This window comes from Galleria mellonella, unplaced genomic scaffold (genome assembly GCF_026898425.1).
Source record: "Galleria mellonella isolate WM207_F2 unplaced genomic scaffold, CSIRO_AGI_GalMel_v1 utg1267, whole genome shotgun sequence".
Classification (NCBI taxonomy): domain Eukaryota; kingdom Metazoa; phylum Arthropoda; class Insecta; order Lepidoptera; family Pyralidae; genus Galleria; species Galleria mellonella.
Genome location: NW_026441987.1, coordinates 919,159 through 937,634, shown reverse-complemented (window position 1 = coordinate 937,634; position 18,476 = coordinate 919,159). Strand labels below are relative to the sequence as shown.

The window sequence follows — 18,476 nt, the reverse complement described above, 5'->3', positions numbered from 1 at the left end:
ATATAATTAAGGGGTTTATAATTAAGGGGTAATAATATAATAGTAAATATTAGTACAGATATAAATAAAACATAATATGCCACATACGTCCGTCATTATATTTATTAGAACGAGACAGCGTATCTCACGTTACTCTCTACGTGGGCGATAAGCGAATTCTATTACATCTGTAAAAAATAAAGGTCATCTATTTACTTTGCTATGGTAGGAAGATGTAGGTACTCAGAAATCGAATTGACTGCCTCCCACACATGTTATTAATTTACACGAGGTCTTTTCGGCGGACATTGCCCGTTCAGTTCATAGAGCAAATATTCACCATTTTATTTAAGAGTCGACATTCTCTTTGTATTGTCGACACGAAAAAATGAATCTATGCAACCGTCCAAAAGTCATACCATCGTAAAATAAAATAATATTTTTACGATTTTATGACCATGTTTCTGTGTAAAATATCGATATTGACAACTATTTTTAATGATCAAGCTAACTTATAGTGTAAAATTCTGAAATTTAGTAAACTGGTTACATAGATATCATACAAACTTTTATTTTTCGAAGTGACGAGGCCTGGTAAGATCTTTATAGTGGGCATTGTTTGTTCTTCCCGCCATTTTGTTACGCACTCTATTACTGTGATACCTATTATTTATTATTATATCAGCCCTTAACTGTCTACTGCTGAACATAGGCCTTCCCATAAAGAGGGATTTTGCCAGTAGTTGTCACGTTTGGCAAAAGGGTTGGCAACTGCAGTTAGATTTTTGGTAATGTTTTAAGAAAGATGTGATAACTAGATAATATCTAAATCTCAATAATCTTAATTGAAATATTTTTATTTTTATTTTGGTATTCTTCGTCTTCTTGTGAAAAGAAGGATAGACCAAGGGAATATAATAACCTATAAATTCTACTGATACTTATCTTTCGTCCATAGTTTTTCTGTTTAATTAATAAAATATTTAAATATTTATATCTTTTTTTTTTAAATGTATTCTTGTTTATTCTAGATTCGATATTATTTATTTCATTTTTTTTAATTTCCAACCACACTTACTAAATTATTTTTTTAATTATTTTAAATGTTGTATAAATACAACATTTATATTTGCTACCTCAATTTGACGCCTACATTTAAATTAAAAGGCGCAATTTTTCAGTGTTGCAAGTAATTAAACTAAACATTTTCTGGACTAAATCAATTTCCTAAATTAGAATTCAGAATTATTTCTTCTGATATTATATAAACATAAATATGATCGTATTATATACAAATAAATATAAATGTATTAATTAAAATGGCAGCCAGTTTCAATTATTTTAAAACGGAAACATATTATAAGTTTTTAGTTGGATATAAATCAAAATAATCGGTAAAGATAAGCATCACCTTAAATTTATTATGGACTGTTTATCTTGTTTGTAGTTCTAATTTCTTATCGTTTTTATTTTACGATTTAACTTTTTTTCGTACAATTTAGAATGGCATACAAGCTAACGGCCTACTTGATGGAAAGTGGTAACCGTCGCCCAGAGGCATGAGCATAACAGAGTATACTGTTTCGCCCATGATACTCCCAATGCGTTGCCATTCCTGAGGACTCAGATGTTATTCCTCTGTACCCTGTAAATTCACGCCATATCCCACCCTTCAAACCGAAACACAGCCATGCAAACACAACCGCTTCACGGTAGAAACAAGAATGGGACAGAGGTACCCAAGCAATCGACTTTTGTACAAAGTCTCTACTGAGTACTAAATGCACATTATAGTAACCCTGTTGACGCACACGCATATGGATATACGGAGACACTATATAATCTAAGGTGCCACACAATCACACCTATTGCCTGATCTTCAAATATGTATATCAAATAATTGCTTCTGTATATATTATACTAATTTTATTAAGATTGAAGTAGCATTATGTTTAAACCGACTTTAAAAAAAGGAAGTTATCAATTTGATTGTATTTTTTTGATATTTGTTACTTCATAACTTCGTCAGTTATGAATCAATTTGAAAAATCCTTTTTATCTAAAAGTATATACTTACAGATTAGTCCTGTAGAAATTTTATCAGAATAAGTTTAGTAGTTTCGTTTTGAAATAAAAAGAAACAGTTTTTGCGACAATTAAAGTCTTTTTTTTTTGTGGAACACTATCTTTAATTATTCTCATAAGCCTAAGTATCTTATTTTTACAATTTTTCGCATTTTTAGTGATAAGTACAGTTCACTAAGTTAATCAAATTCCTTTTTAAAGTGCTATATTATATTGAACACTATTAATTCCAGTATTGTATGAATATTCAATAACAGACGGTGAATAGTTGTTTATAACGATGATGATGTAGTTATTGTATCCCTTTATTCGAGTTTCGACTTCAACATTTGACGGATTTGTAGCAAGCCGGGTTCGTTGCCTTTTTTGCAAATGTCTTCATTGGAGCAACGCTCCAGCCATGCCAGTAGATTGGGGTACCTGTAATTTTAGGTTTAATGTATAGTATATAAGATATATTTAATAATAATAATAATTAATCCGCCACGTGGTCCCAGCATAGAATAGACCAGCCCTGCCATTCCTGTGAGCGTCGTTAGAGGCGACTAAGAGAACTTAATAGTCGAGGGATGGGCAGCGACGTTCTTTGAACTTGTCTTTGTCTGATGTTTTTTGAACCATTTTTCCTTTAATTTTGAACATGAATTATATCACCTTGATTTATTTCACCAATAAAAAAAATCATGCAAAGAAGGGTAAAGGTACGTCCCGTTTAGACCTCTAAATATTATTTTTTTTTTTACATTTTTCGCTAAGATCATTTGCATGTTTATTCCGCAAAATCGCTTATCTAATTATAATAAATGAAGGGATGTTCATTCATTGTAAAAAGTATGTATACATAAATTAATAGTAATACGGTCCAGCTTTACAGGTGAATAGAATTTTAAAAAATAATGTATAGCCACAAAATTTTATCGCGTGACCGGGATATGTTTATTGACTGGAATAAAAAGTAGCCTATAACCTTCTCCATCCCAGATAGTATATGTATAACAAATTTTATAATAATTGGTTAAGCCATTAAGGCGTTATAATCTAACAAACAAACTCACATTTACATTAATAATATTAGTAGGAATGTAATTCACTGATAACGTAGCTTTTTACAGGTGAAATATATTTTAATATTGATGGAGTAATTTATGAGCTTGTCCATTACGAACAATCAGAGGTTTCCTCTTTATAATATTAGGATAGATATATATTATTTATTTAATTTAATTGGTGATTAATGCTTCTTACCACTCAAGGTTTGCTGAAAGAGAACTCTTGTGGAGTTAAGCACACCTGTTATACATCTTTATTCAAAATAAATTATAACAATATATTTTTTTGTAAAATAAAGTATAAATAAATAAATATATGTAAGACAACTATTAGTATTGTTAATTACAATGTATAAGCCGAGGTATACAATACAAATTACATAAGGCATTAAAGGAAGGCATGTTAAGTATTACGTCCGCCACAACGTGAACAGTCAATAAATCGATGGTTAACCGCAAATATTTCGTCAACAAAACTTTATAAGAGACATAGAAAAGATCCCAATTTTAACTCTACTCTTAATATGATGGAACCGAATAGTAATTTAGTTTATTTTAATATCAGTTCTGAAAATAATGATGTACAAATTAATATCATAGATAAAATAATATTACTTCGTACCTGCTTTTTTTTTCTATGGCAATTTATTTATTTATTTGTCTTGAGGGAAGATTACAGTTATAATAACCTAATAATTAAATATATATAACAACAGTAAGCCGTTTAAAAGTTACCAAATATACTCGTATGTACATACAATACAATATTAGCCATGAACTGTCCACTGCTGAATATAGACTTCCCCCTAATAGGGGATTATGCCGGTAGTTGTCAGGCTTGGCAGGCAAATTGGCAACTGCAGTTAGGTTTTGGTGTTATTTTAAGAAAGATCCTGCTGCCGACCTCTCGACGGTTAACTTCTCTAAGTCACCTCTTACGACACCCACGGGAAAGGAAGGGGTGGCCCATTCTATGCCGGAACCTAAATTAATGAGTGCGCAAATATAATATAGGAAAGGAAGTAAAAAAGTTAAAAGGAATGTTTAATAAATATTTTATAAATATCAGTTACGAAATGTTGGTTATCAACCGTTGAAATACCGTTTAGATAAGCGTCATTATGATCATTTGGTATAGTCGTGAGCTTATTTCTTTTACAATAACGAGAAGGCTTTTTTACGAGATTAAAATTAAATGGTAACTCCGCTTTCGCTATCATTATACACTGGCATGGAACCAGTGAGTGATAATACGTGTGGATGAAAGCAGGTCAGTTGGCCCATCGTCAACAATTGAATGAGTATTAACTACGATGGCTTCCAGAACCGTATGGAGAGATCTCCACTTATAAAGGTATATTACTAGCAATGGGGCTTTTAGAACTACTCATTTCCCTCCCTTTTTTATTTTAGAGTTTCATCTTCTTGAGGCAACTAATTCGTGTATTCTCTTCCAGCCAGCTCTATTCCAGGCTATATATTTGACCGTCATGTTGACATGACACCTAGTTTTTCCTTAACGAGAGAATTTAAACCTAACAACTTACAAGCTTCCGTTGATCGGTACGATTTCATTTAAAGTACTGATACTAGAAACGCAGCAGATGTCAGCTAGCGTCAACTCATCACCAGCCAGCCACGGTGCGGTAAAGAATTTCTCTATCAGAGTGTATGCAGAGTTTATTTTCACAATGTCTTCATCCTTGATGTACTTCTGTCCATGGAAAAGTATAGGCTCCTGAAATAGAATTAAGGTACAATTTTTCATGAGATAGAATAAGACTTTTGGCTCAAAGGTATCAAAACAAATGCTTTCACGAAATGATAATATAAAATACATCGCTTGCCACCTTTTGGCGCCTTAACAGCTTAATTAATCGCTTTAAAAATTGATATAGACATAGTTAATATAGGCTTAATATAAGGTTGCCGAAGATCTGGAAGATGCCGAATCTCCTGGTCAAAAAATCTAAGTCAGTGGTTCGGAATGAGCACCAGATCTTTTTCCAGGATCGCGGTGGACAAAATAAAGATTTCCATGATGAAAGCTAACCTTCGATAGGATATGGGTGCCATATCCTACCGAAGAAATAGACGTAGTTACTACATAAAATGGAGAAAGATATGAGCTACTTTTTATCTTGGCCAATGAACGTAATATCTCGGTTACGCGGACGAAGTCGCGATTAAAAGCTAAATATAAATCTTTATTTAGTACTCACAAGAAATACTGTACTGCTAATTCAATTAGGTTCTTATCTTAATAAGTCCTTGCGAAAGTTTAGAGATAACTAATCTGTATTAAGCCTGAACCTGTGTGTACTACAGAATTCTCTCGGGAATCTTACGATATATTGTTCTACACGTCTTTAAAAAATATTATTATGTGCATGAAGTGTTTAATGGATGATAATGGAATGGTAACCCCATTTGCGCTAACGGTATACGCCGGTAAGGTACCGTAAGGTGAAAGATGATAAGAGAGGATTGACAGGTAAAAAAGAAAGCAGATCAGTTAAACCAACGTGAAGAATTTCACAAGAACTAACCACAGTAGTTTCCAGGAGAACTGCGAGAGATCGATCTAAAAGGATATATTGTTATCTCACTGTGATCACTTCTTGTAATTGCTTGAATTTATAATAAGTTTACTACTGGATAATAATCTTTAAGAGGAAACAATAAACAGTATCTATCTATCTATATTGCTAGCAACGGGATTTTTTTTTATTGGATGAAAATGGAGTGGTAACCCCGCCTGCGCTAATGGGATACGCTGGCGGGGCACCAGTGAAGGATGATCGATGAGGATAAAAACAGGCCAGTTAGCCCATCATGATGAATTCATCAGGAATTAATCATGATAGTTTCCAGGGGGAACCGCGAGGAGGTCGACCTGGTTGGATATATTGCTAGCAATGGGATTCTTAGTCTCCATTACTAACAATCCCTTTCCCTCCCGCAACGGGATTGTTAGACCCCATTACTAACAATACCTATCTCCCCAACTTTAGTTAGTAGTTTTACCCGTAATACAAGCTACGCTATGTTCAATTAGTGCTATATGCTATGTCTAGGACCTATAAAAAGTATACAGATAAAAAAAAAAATACAAAAATACTCACTAAAGTTCCACGAATGGCTGGGAATAATACGCCGCTATCGAAATGCAATCTCTGGTCGATAATTGCTCTCTGCTTAGGCTCGGTCGGATAAAGTGAGTCGTCTTTGCCGTACTTCGCTATCAGATATCCGCAGATCGCGTGGCTTAATATTGAATAAAAAAAATATTAATGTTTTAGTAATAAAGTTATTAACAAACTGGCCCTCAATTTTGCTATATTTCCAACTGACATTAAAAAGAAAAAGCTTCTCAATTCGATTGTATTTTTTATGTTTGTTACCTCATAACTCTATCAGTGGTAAACCAATTTGAAAAAATTCATTCCTTATCTAAATTATATAAAGCATATGATTACAGGTCCTTTAGATATTTTATCAAAATCGATTAAATACTTTAGTTTTTAAATTAAAATAACTGATTCAATTGTGGTAAACAATTGAAGTTGGATTTTTTTTTGTGAAACAAAAAACACAAATTAATTTCTTTTTTATTTTATTTCCGGTTTTGATGATTATTTTTAATCGAAAGAATTTATTCCCGTATTATGTTTTCACACAAATTTTATTAAAATTAAATTCGTTTCCTATGGAAGCATATCTTCGTTTATTGCATCTATATAAAATAAATGTGAATCACTAAATATGTTGCTAAGCACAAAACTGGGGAATGACTAGTTAAAGAACAATTAAGGTAATTTTTTTTCAAATATGTTGTAATGTTCGCGGAATATTCTTATGAAGAGAAAATTAAAAAAAAAATGCCCGTGTAAATATAAAAACCTTATTTTTCTCTCTCCCATTCAAACAGCTTTTGGAAAAATGTCTGCAACTGTGATATAGTAAGTACTACACTTGTATTATTTACCTGTCCCATATAACGAAGTCGTCCTCTTTTAGCGTAGGAATAGTATGTTGAGGATTCATCTGAAAAAAAAAATAGATTTCAATATTTACAACGATTTTAAATCGATTTAGCTGCTTTGATGATATATCTTGAAATATCAATTATAGAGTTATCCTTAAATCAAAATAAATATAAAAATGTTTATTATAATTTTTGTCAATTATTTATTGATGGCGAATAAAATTTTAATATTTTTAAATTTATAATAAAAAAATCATAGTTTATTAAAAGAGAAAGAATTTCAAAAGTTTTAGTTCCCTTATAGATATTCTCTTCTATTTTTTGTGGCTATTTTACACAACTGCTTCGTTAATTTTGAGTAAATTTTGATAGTTCTGTATGATCTTTTTGTTTATAAATTAATTTTGAGAGCATTGAAGCTGTTTTTTTTTTGCATAGCAAAGTATGATTTAACTTTTTTTGCATGCCATAACAAGACATGTTTACCATTTACTTCAAGAATTAGAAGACAAAACTCCTCATAATTTTTCATTTTCTTAATATTTTTTATTCATTTAATAACATGTATTAGTTTAATTCAATTTTTATGTTTCTCAAACACAAAGCATGCTGTGGTTGCCTCTACATGTAAAAACAATTAAACCTAATTCACTAGTGCATTGTATTGAAATGCTTCGCTGTATCTTATATTGGTGGTTGTATAAATAAATAAATAATAAAGAGATTTAATAAACGCTCACAAATTTTTACATATAATATTTCACTCTGTTTATTTGGTAAAATACTACTAGTATAATCTAAACTAATATTAAAAGAGGAAAGATTTAATTTTTTGTTTGCAATGAATAAGCTCGAAAATACTTAACTCGTTTTTTTAAATTCTTTCACCTATAGAAACAGAAATATCATATAAAAAAAAAAACAATCGAATTAAGAATAGCCTTTTGTAGTCGATTAAAAATCTTTTAATCTATACCTCACCTGTATAAATTCTTCTGTGAGATGCTCCCCTTTGAATAAATTCGTGTCTATGTATTGTACATCAGAAAGATTTAGGGCTTCAATAGTCATATACACGGCGCGAACTGGCGGGCTTGCGTCCAATTTGTATAGGGTTAGAACCATTTTTATTTCTAAAATAAAAAGAAATACTTATTGTTTTACAATGTATACCAGAGGGAGACTTTGTACAAAAGTCCATTGCTTGGGTACCTCTGTCCCATTCGTGTTTCAACCGTGAAGCAGTTGTGTTTGCATGGCTATGTTTCGGTTTGAAGGGTGGGATATGGCGTGAATTTACTGGGTACGAAGGAAAAACACCTGAGTTCTCAGAAATGGCAACGCATGGGGGGTATCATGGGCGAAACAGTATACTCTGTTATGTCCATGGTACTGCTCATGTTTATAGGCGACGGTTACCACTTTCCATCAGGTGGGCCATCAGCTTGTTTACCATTCTAAGTTGTATAAAAAAAATGTATAAAAAAGATACATCATTATTATCATACCAGCCGTAAACTGTCCACTGCTGAACATAGGCCTCCCCCTTAAGGATATTGGCATTCGTTGTCATGCTTGGCAAGTGAGTCAGCAACCGCAGTTAGGTTTTGGTGATGTTTTAAGAAGGACGTTACTGCCCATCCCTCGATTATTAAATTCCCTTAGTCGCCTCTTACGACACCCACAGTAAAGCAAGAGCTCACCCATTTGTACTGGGACCACACGGCAAAAAATAGATGTAAAAAATGTTGTTTATTAAAATTATTATAAAATACAATTATATTAATTTTAATCGTAAATGTGTATATTTGGTTTTTATTCAATAGATAAATAATTACAGCTTCTTATTCTTATTAATTTTTCTTTTTTTTTAATGAAGATATAAATTTATTTTTTTCTTTTCTAAATATGATTATACGAATTGATCCACTCGTTCTTAAATGATACACTTTTCAACCTATTATAAGTTGATAACAACGTTGCTTACTTTTTAATCTATTTTATGCAAGAAAAGTCATAAGTTACAGTTAGTATAAATTTATTTTTCTTTGGACCTAATAATGGAAAATAGCCTTGTAGCCTAATGGAAATGAATTCACTTATTTATTCTTTGCATCTTTTTTTTTAAATATTAATAATTGTTCAAAAATTACAAAATGTCATAGTGTATACAAAACATAATTTATTGAGATTGCTTATTCATCAGTCAAAGAATTAAAAAAAAAATGTAACAAAAGACGCCCTTAGTCATAAAAACTAAAACCTGTTTTAATTACTACACTATTTTGTCACTTTCGTTCAAACTGAGAATTCAGCAAAAAAGAAAGAGATGAAATAGTTCAATACCTTATATGATAGATTTGATCATTCTTCGAATGAGGAGCTAAATCTTTAAAAATACTTACCCGGTTTTATTGATGCAAACACTGTCCCTGGTGTCTTTAACGTAACTGACGCGTGAGACTCAAAAGCTGATCTCTGACTTTCACTTATCGTAACATAAACATGCCATTTGGTGAATATTTGATTGTGAGCTCAATTAAGTGGGCGTTAAGGAGTAGAATAGCTTAATGATGTCTTGTTGATCAATTTCGGAAGCGCATTTCATATGGATGTGGCACTTGTGTTTAATTCGAGTGTTGTATTCAAAGATCAATAAGATCTTATATGCATTCGAAAATCCTTACTAATATCATAAATGTGAAAGTGAGTTTGTCTGTTACCTCTTAGCGTGTTAACCAAACGCCACGTTTGGTATACACACGGCCAGTGAACCAAGTCACGCGGACGCAGTCGTGGGCAGTAAAACTAGTATCAAATATTTTCATTATCTGTCATAGTGTCATATGAGCTCAGTATCTAAAAATTTGATTAACTTTTTAATAATGCGTATGATTTTTTTGTTTAATTAATAATTTCACAGAAAATATTTATTTTATTTTTTAACCTTTAAAATAGTAGGAGGTTCTATGCTCGACTGTATTTTTTTTACTTAAATTCAAATCCATTTATTGCCAGACAACAAGATCTATTCTGTTAGTACTAGATATAAAATTATTTTAGAAAGAAAGGTTATAATTTAATACACCATATATTTGAAAGGCATTCGGTTAGGACGGCAACGAAGGTTGACCGACAACAAACAACAAATGACGAAATGCCCTATCACAAGTACATGGCTCAGCTATAGGTTTTTGTATTTCTTGAATGGCCATCAATTTTTTCATTTATATGTGTGTGCGTGCGTGCGTGCGTGCGTGCGTGCGTGTTTGCGTGCGTGCGTGCGTGCGTGCGTGCGTGCGTGCGTGAGTGCGTGCGTGCGTGCGTGCGTGTGTGTGTATGTGTACAGTGTGTGTACAGATACACCTGTACATCATGGGTGTATCTCTTTGTTTCCTATTGCTTAAATTAATATCTCGAACTGTCCGATTTTCCTAAGTGATTGTTTATAGAGTGATGAATGAGAATTTCTGTTTACAATTCTAAAGGTTGCGTAATAGCTAATGTCATAATAGCCTCTTGTACTACACTTGTACTATTATTTATTTAATGAATACCATGTCTAACCTTGTATGGTATTACTTCTTTGAATTATTTCATGTTTGTGACAGTAATAGATGGTATGCTTAACTACTTTGAGAACCTCTGATGCGTAATGAACTTGATACTTTGTAAAATGTACGGTTCGATTCTCCGTCGAGGTAATTTCAGTTTTCGCTATCTTAACATATTGACCAGATGGCGTGGCATGGTATTTAGTTTTAAGCTGTCCTACTCTGGTGGTAATAAACTTTTACGATTTTCTAATGAAGATTATGTAATAGGTAACAGTTCACTCGATGGCAACTGTAGCTTATAGTTATGACGTGTACCATGGATATCACAAAATACACTGTGACGCCCATTGTACCACAAGTGTTGCCATTTTATATCTTTATTTCTTCTGTGGCATTGTCTCCTATAAATATGTATATTCTTTTTTATAACTTTAATAATTTCAGATGATAGTGTCAACATATCAGCTATCTACTGTCCACTGCTGAACATAGGCCTCCTCCAAAAGGGGGGGGATTGCTAATAGTTTGCTACGATTGATAACGCAGGCAGGTTGATAACCACAGTTAAGTTTTGGTGATGTTTTAAGAAGGACGCAGCTGCCTATCTCTCGACTATTAAGTTCCTTTAGTCACATCTGATGACATTCAAGTGGAATGGGTAGCCTATTCTATGCCGAGACCATATATATATATATATATATGTATATATATATATATCTTTTTGTCTAAAAGATTATAATCACAGATTGGTCCTATAGAAAATTAATCCAAAATCAAGTAGTTTATTTTTTATATAAAAATAAACGGGTTTACTACAATTAAATTCGGCTTTTTTGTAGATCACAATTTAAAAACAATATAATAAAGCCCATGTTACTCGCTGCTAATGTAGCTTTCTATAAGGTAAATAAAATTAAAAAGCGATTGAGTATTTTTTTAATTTATCTTATTACTTATTTACAAACATAAAGATAAATCTTTTCATTTCGTAAAAATATTTAGGTGATAATACAGTTTATTATAATAATAAATAGCATTTTAGATTCAGTACATGACAATAATTTTGTAAAATCCGACATAATCTAGTGTGAAACCGAATTCTGCTACCAAAAAGTAATAAATTTCCCTTTTAATCTGATATTCGACACTGAATGGTTTTTATCGACGCGATATATGTGTATAGAAATACCATTTACTGTGCTATGGTTACTTTTATTATTTATAGCTGGTTTTAAAGGGGATTATGATGTTATGAAGTCTAATATAAATGCAACATATGCAGAAAATAAATAACTCGGAATGATCTGAGGGATCAAGTTTTTTATCATTAGAAAGGATTTTTTTTATACCACTGAAGTTGCAAACAAGCATATGGCCCACCTGGTGGTGAGTGGTTACCGTAGCCTATGAACGCCTCCAATACTAGAGATATTACCCACACGTTGCCGACCCTGAAGACACCTTTTTACCCCCTTTTGAAGAACCCCATGCTGTGATCTCTTGGGAAAACCTCGGCTTATTTCATAACTTGAGTGTTCGTGGGAGAAAACATCTCTGAAACCGCGTTGTACGCGACCATCTAGGCAGTAGGGAGAGTGAACTCCCTGTCAATGGCGAGCCGAGGATTATTTTGAAGTAAATCTTCATACTCTCTCTTCATAATATAATATTGGGCTCAATCTTAAGTTTAAAGAAAAATATTATAGTACATTACTGCAGCGGCCAGCAACTCAGGCATTGATGGACGAACGTGGGCCGAGGCGTAGCCGAAGCACACATACGTAAGTCCATCAATGCCTAGTTGTGACCAAGGCTTGTATAGTACTTTTCTCAAACAATGCGTGGAAATCAAAAACACAATTTTACTTTTTAAGTTCAGTGACGAATGACGAACAATAATAATTTTTCACGCGCCATAATGTTCATTTGTTTTTTTTTTTCAATAAATAAAGCTTTCTATTTGTAAGCCTGTTCGAAATTTAAATAAAACTTTTTATTAGTTACCTCCTTGGTAGCCATGTTTCGAAGTAAAAGGTCACTCCATTTTTAAATTACAAGACAGATATGAGTTTACATTGTAATTTATCTGGCCGCAAAAAACGACAGATATGGATTTTCATACAACTTTTGCCGGCCGCTGTCCGCATGTATCTGGCCAGTACGGCAATTTTGATTTATCTCGAAGAAGATTGTCAAAATAATGCTCACATTTCCAAGCATGTTTGAGAAAAATTATAAAATATTGAGTATAAAATTTCAAATATTTTTTAACTAAAATTCATTATAAATTAATTTCTTTAAAAATATAAATAAGTATTTCTGCGTAATTTATTTATTTATTTATTCTTTATTGACCATGTTACAAAAAAATGTCTGGTATAAAAGGCGGACTTAATACATTCTCTATTAGTCAACCTTAAGATGAAATTTAAATCTTAGTATAGAGACATACAATGATCATGAGCAGTAAAATGAATAAGAAACGTTCACATTTTCTATTTTATTGCCCTCTGTTACAAACAACTGAAATCAAATATTTATCAAGGCTTTTCCTACTACTTACTACCTTGGTCGGTGAAATTATTTCACTCCAGTAATAATAGCTATCAGACGTTAGATGGCGTTAAGTATTTACTCTTTAAGATCTGTTGTCTTGCTACCGTATCACAGATGGCGATACTTTAATTATAAAACACGGTATTTTAATATTGCTGTATATTTTTGCTACAACTGCCAAAAAACTAAGTGTTTTTAATCTTTGGCATTGATTTTCTATGTTTGTTGGTTTTAACAGAAATAAAAAAAAATATAGAGGAGGAAAAAGCGAAATAAAATATACAAGTTTGTGAAATACATAGATATAACAAGTAAAACAATTTATCAGAAATATTTATGGTTAGGATTTGCGCCTCCTTTCAACAAGTTCTACAACAACAACAATTCTAAGAACAAAAAAGTCGTAAAGAAAGAGTAATTTCGTTTTACGACAAAATCTGAAACAGGAAGAAAAATATTTCCAGGCACAGGTTACCTAACTTCATAACAAATCAATAACTTTATCTCATATTTTCATCATACTAGATTCTCAGTAGAAATTTTATGAAGACAAAAATACAAGGACTATTAGATTAAAAAATGTAAAGTAGGGGTGTATAAGTGTAGGGATATATTGCAATATCTATATATTTTAGTTTAATACATATATATATCTGTCACGCCTGTCTCCCATTAGGGTAGGCAGAAACAATGGAACGCCAAATGCTTCGATTCAAACAAACCTCTTTCGCTTCTTCCACATTCATCAATCTTGTCATACACGCTCGCCGGTTACGGGTACTTATAACAAGTACTTACTTACTTACTGTACAAATAACATACTGTTTTACTGCTCTCTACTCACACAAAAAAGGAACATAAAATGGAAATAGATTTTGTTTTATTTTTATTATTTTACATGTTCTTTCACTAAATGGAACTGAACTTCAGTAATGGTATCATAAGTCAAACGGCAATAAAAAGATATGAATTTTACCTATATATTTTAATCTCAAGGTTACCAAAGAAACGTAACAAAATTCAAATAGCTATGTAACGTGTGTCAAATACTAAAGTCAGTATACGAGATTGCATTTGTGCAACGCTAATCCATACACGTGCACGTGACTGAAGTGATAAACTCAGGGAAAATTGAAATAGCTTTGAAATTTTGTAGAGAAGTAACTAGGTTTTAAAATTTCAACGCAAAATGGACTGTATGAGCGAGATCCACGTAACAATTTCATATTTACGTGGTTGACATTTCACCTATCCATACCAAATAGTTTACTACATCGTTTTTTTATTGGATTGGTGAAACAGTGTAATTCTGTGTTTACTGTTTTATTTAGCCTTCTTTTTTTTATAATATATAGAATGGAAAACAAGCTGATGGCCCACCTAATGGAAAGTGGTAATCGTCGTCTAAGGCGAGGGGAAAGAGATAGTAATGGATTTTTTTTTATACGACTTAGAATGGCAAACAAGCTGACGGCCCACCTGATGGAAAGTGGTAACCGTCGCCTATAGACATGAGCAATACCATAGACATAACAGAGTGTACTGTTTCGCCCATGATACCCTCCATGCGTTGCCATTCCTGAGGACTCAGATGTTATTCCTCTGTACCCTGTAAATTCACGCTATATCCCACCCTTCTTATTATATATTGCAATAAAGAATATATATAATTATATATATATATATTCTTTATTGCACTAAAACATACAGTAACAACAATAAGTTAATAACAATATTAGCAAAGGCGAACTTATCTCTAAAAGAGATTTCTTCCAGTCAACCTAACGCAGTGGAATAGGAAGTTAATGGCCACTTTTTAAAATGTAAAAATGTCCACCCGTGCGACGCCGGGACGGGCCGCTAGTTTTGAAATATATCTTTAGGTACGTAAGAAATAAGCATAAAGGTAGGTAGGATAGTAAATGCGTAAGCCTAAAAAATGAAGGGTCACGAATTCAATTTCCACTTCTATGCTACATTATATTCTGTATATTTTTCAAAGTGAAATTGATTGCTTCTTTTAGGTACTGTCGAACATAAAATCACGTAGAACCAATTTTTTTGCGAACTGAAATGTATAAGAAAGACGATGTATACAAAATTTGCGATAAAAATGAAAAAAGGCTAGAAAGAATGTTTTATACCTATATCATACATAACACTTTTAATTAAAAAAAATTGTACATACATATACCTATCTGTCATGCCCGTCTCCTGTTAGGGTAGGTAGAAACAATGGAACGCCAAATTCTTCGATTCAAACAATCCTCTTTCGCTTCCTCCACATTCAATCTTTTCATACACGCTCGCCGGTTATGGGTATTTGGCCTTTCTTTAGCGCGTCATCTATCTTTTGGTGGAATTTTATTTTTGGAGTTTCTGTAATGGATAAAATTTTATTATATTTTAATTATTTTATGATGGCATTACAAAATCAAATTTACTTTCATATTATCTCTTTTCTCACAAAAAGAACGATTAAAATCGGTACAGAATGATTCTAATTAAACTTATCCTTTTATAAGTAGTTAAAGGTGTTTGGTTAAAATATATATCCAAAAAGCGACCCAAAAAAGAACGATTGATTGTATAAACTCATTCGTTAATTTACGTGTGTCATTAAATGGCTCGAATAAAGTGTTTATCTATCATCTATCTACCTATCTATCTACGAGTATACATATCATATTATCATATTTCGCCATTATATTAATTATACTTAATGAATAAAAATTTGTAAATATGTATCTTCCCTCTATCTTTATGAAGGAAATTTAATGGATGAGGAATGTGCAGCAGCGTCCTTCTTAAAACATCACCAAAGTCTAACTGCGGGTGCCAATCCGCCTACCAAGCGTGGCAACTACTGACAAAACTTCCCTTTATGGGGGAGGCCTATGTTCAGCAGTGGTCAGTTAACGACTAATTGATACGATACGACACTTATATACAAGAATAGATATGTGTGTGCAAACATACAGACGGATAGACAGACAACTAAACAATATTATTTTGACATCCGTTGGGCTTATTAAGATTCCTCATATTATTTATTCTTTAAAATATAATTTATACAGTGTAATTTTATTGTACGTAATTCATACTGATAAATTAAAAGATTTAATATACAATGGCGGACTTATCCCATTAAGGGATCTCTTACAGTTAACCTACCAGAGGGAGACTTTGTACAAAAGTCGATTGCTTGGGTACCTCTGTCTCATTAGTGTTTCAACCGTGAAGCAGCTGTGTTTGCATGGCTGTGTTTCGGTTTGAATGGTGGGATATGGCGTGAATTTACTGGGTACAGAGGAATAACACCTGAGTCCTCAGGAATGGCAACGCAGGGGGTATCATGGGCGAAACAGTATACTCTGTTATGTCCATGGTACTGCTCATGTCTATAGGCGGCGGTTACTACTTTCCATCAGGTGGACCGTCAGCTTGTCTGCCATTCTAAGTTGTATATAAAAAAAACCTTTGAGAAGCTGAAAGAAAACTATAGAATGTACAAGGGTAATAACCGTCAATTTATCTGCCATGTACAGGCATCATTAAGATATAATTTTATTATATTAATAAAGTAATCACCTTTATTGTATCCTCACTTAATCTAATCGCCAAACATTATTGTTTGTAATGTCAATGGTTAATTAAAATAGTAGAATCTCAGTAGGCGCCAACAACATTTGCCTACACGCATACAGTAAGCTCTCGTGTGAATAGGCGTTTAATTAGGAGCGGTATTCGTCCAAAGGTTGCATTCCCTTTGATAACGAACCGCTTTTTAATAGTATTAAAGTGTCTCTGAAATTAATGAATGGAGAAAATTGAAAGGTCTCAAGAATACTGAAAGGTTTTTAAACAACAATGTTGAGGGTTGGGATAAACATATCTACAGTGGAGAAAGATAACAGGCAAAATTCATAATGGGCGCCTTAACTGGACATGCCAGTAACGCATATACTATACAAGATGGGTTTGCAGATGGTGCAGTGAGGAATCGAAATCCTTGCAACATCAGATGTATAACTGATTCGTTGGTATGTATGCATATGAGTCTACTGGGAACGGTTTGTCCTGAAGCAGAAGACTATAGGCATCTTAAATCATGGGATATCGCAAAGGATTTGTATCATCATGTCAGCCTTTAACTATCTACTGCTGAACATAACCTTTCACCAGAAGGGGAGTTTTTCCAGTACTTGCCATGCTTGTCAGACGAGTTGGCAACCGCAGTTAAGCGTTTAGAGATGTTTTAGGAGGAACGATGCTGCCCAATCCTCTACCATTAAGTTTCCTAGTCGCCTCTTACGACACCCACGGGACAGGAAGGGGTGGTCCATTCTATGCCTGGATTTACACAGCGAAAAGATAATGTAAAGGATCTATAAAATTTTAGTACAAGGCAGACGGAAGCACAAAAAAGGGTGGGATATGGCGTGAATTTACTGGGTACAGAGGAATAACACCTGAGTTCTCAGGAATGGCAACGTATGGGGGTATCATGGGCGAAACAGTATATTATGTCCATGGTACTGCTCATGACTATAGGCGACGGTTACCACTTTCCATCAGGTGGGCCGTCAACTTGTTTGACATTCTAAGTTGTATAAAAAAAATCCCAATGGTTCGAAATGCAACAGTTTAGCTGACCCCATACGCAAATATTAGATACAGGAGATACCTCTGTTTTTTTTTTTTTTGTATATCATAAATATCAAACAGTAAAAATACCGATGACAAGTTTGAACGATTGAGAGATGGATGTGTGGGTTAACAAAGAGTAAGTGACAATGCATCCATCTTTTCAGGTCGTCCTTTAGATTCTTCATTTCCTTAATTTGAAAGCAAAATCCTGTAAAAAAATACGTGATTCTAAGGGAAGAAACAACAAGGAGGTACGTGCCTACTTTTTATTCTGCAAACAAAAAGTGACTTTCAATCATGAAAAATATTAATGTTCGTATTGATTAATATTTTCACTGTTCTTACTTCAAAACTAACTTTTTCCTGCGACCTCGTGCGCATTGGTTTTAAAACATAATTTTATAACATAAGAATAATAGTGATTTTTTAATATGTTTGAATACACAACAAGAAATCGAATTATGAAAGATATTGTGTAACATATAATTATTAAAATTTTAATGCTGTTAGATGAATTTTTTTTATAATCCAGTGAGCATATGGCTCATCCGAAGGTAAGTGAGTACTGTTGCCTATGAGTAGTTGTAACAATGGAGGAAATACAAGTGTACT

General features: G+C 32.9%; 1 protein-coding gene across 1 annotated transcript; it reads right to left on the bottom strand.

Annotated features, from left to right (window-relative positions):
* Positions 1-2,140: 2,140 nt before the first annotated feature.
* LOC113510212 (glutathione S-transferase 1-like) lies at positions 2,141-9,608 on the bottom strand. Its single transcript, XM_052901020.1, has 6 exons — positions 9,507-9,608; positions 8,083-8,234; positions 7,102-7,160; positions 6,239-6,380; positions 4,661-4,851; positions 2,141-2,484 (listed from the first exon to the last, which is right to left on the bottom strand). Exons 2-6 carry the CDS (start codon positions 8,224-8,226, stop codon positions 2,370-2,372), a joined length of 651 nt encoding a protein of 216 aa, XP_052756980.1. The 5' UTR covers positions 8,227-8,234; positions 9,507-9,608; the 3' UTR covers positions 2,141-2,369.
* Between the last annotated feature and the right edge of the window lie 8,868 nt (positions 9,609-18,476).

Excerpts from the sequence above, each read along its gene's own strand:
- LOC113510212 (XM_052901020.1), bottom strand. The coding sequence starts at position 8,226 with ATGGTTCTAACCCTATACAAATTGGACGCAAGCCCGCCAGTTCGCGCC. Across the intron at positions 7,161-8,082 it reads TCACAGAAGAATTTATACAG|ATGAATCCTCAACATACTAT; the intron begins GTGAGGTATAGA and ends TTTTTTTTTCAG. Across the intron at positions 4,852-6,238 it reads CAGCCATTCGTGGAACTTTA|GAGCCTATACTTTTCCATGG; the intron begins GTGAGTATTTTT and ends ATTCTATTTCAG.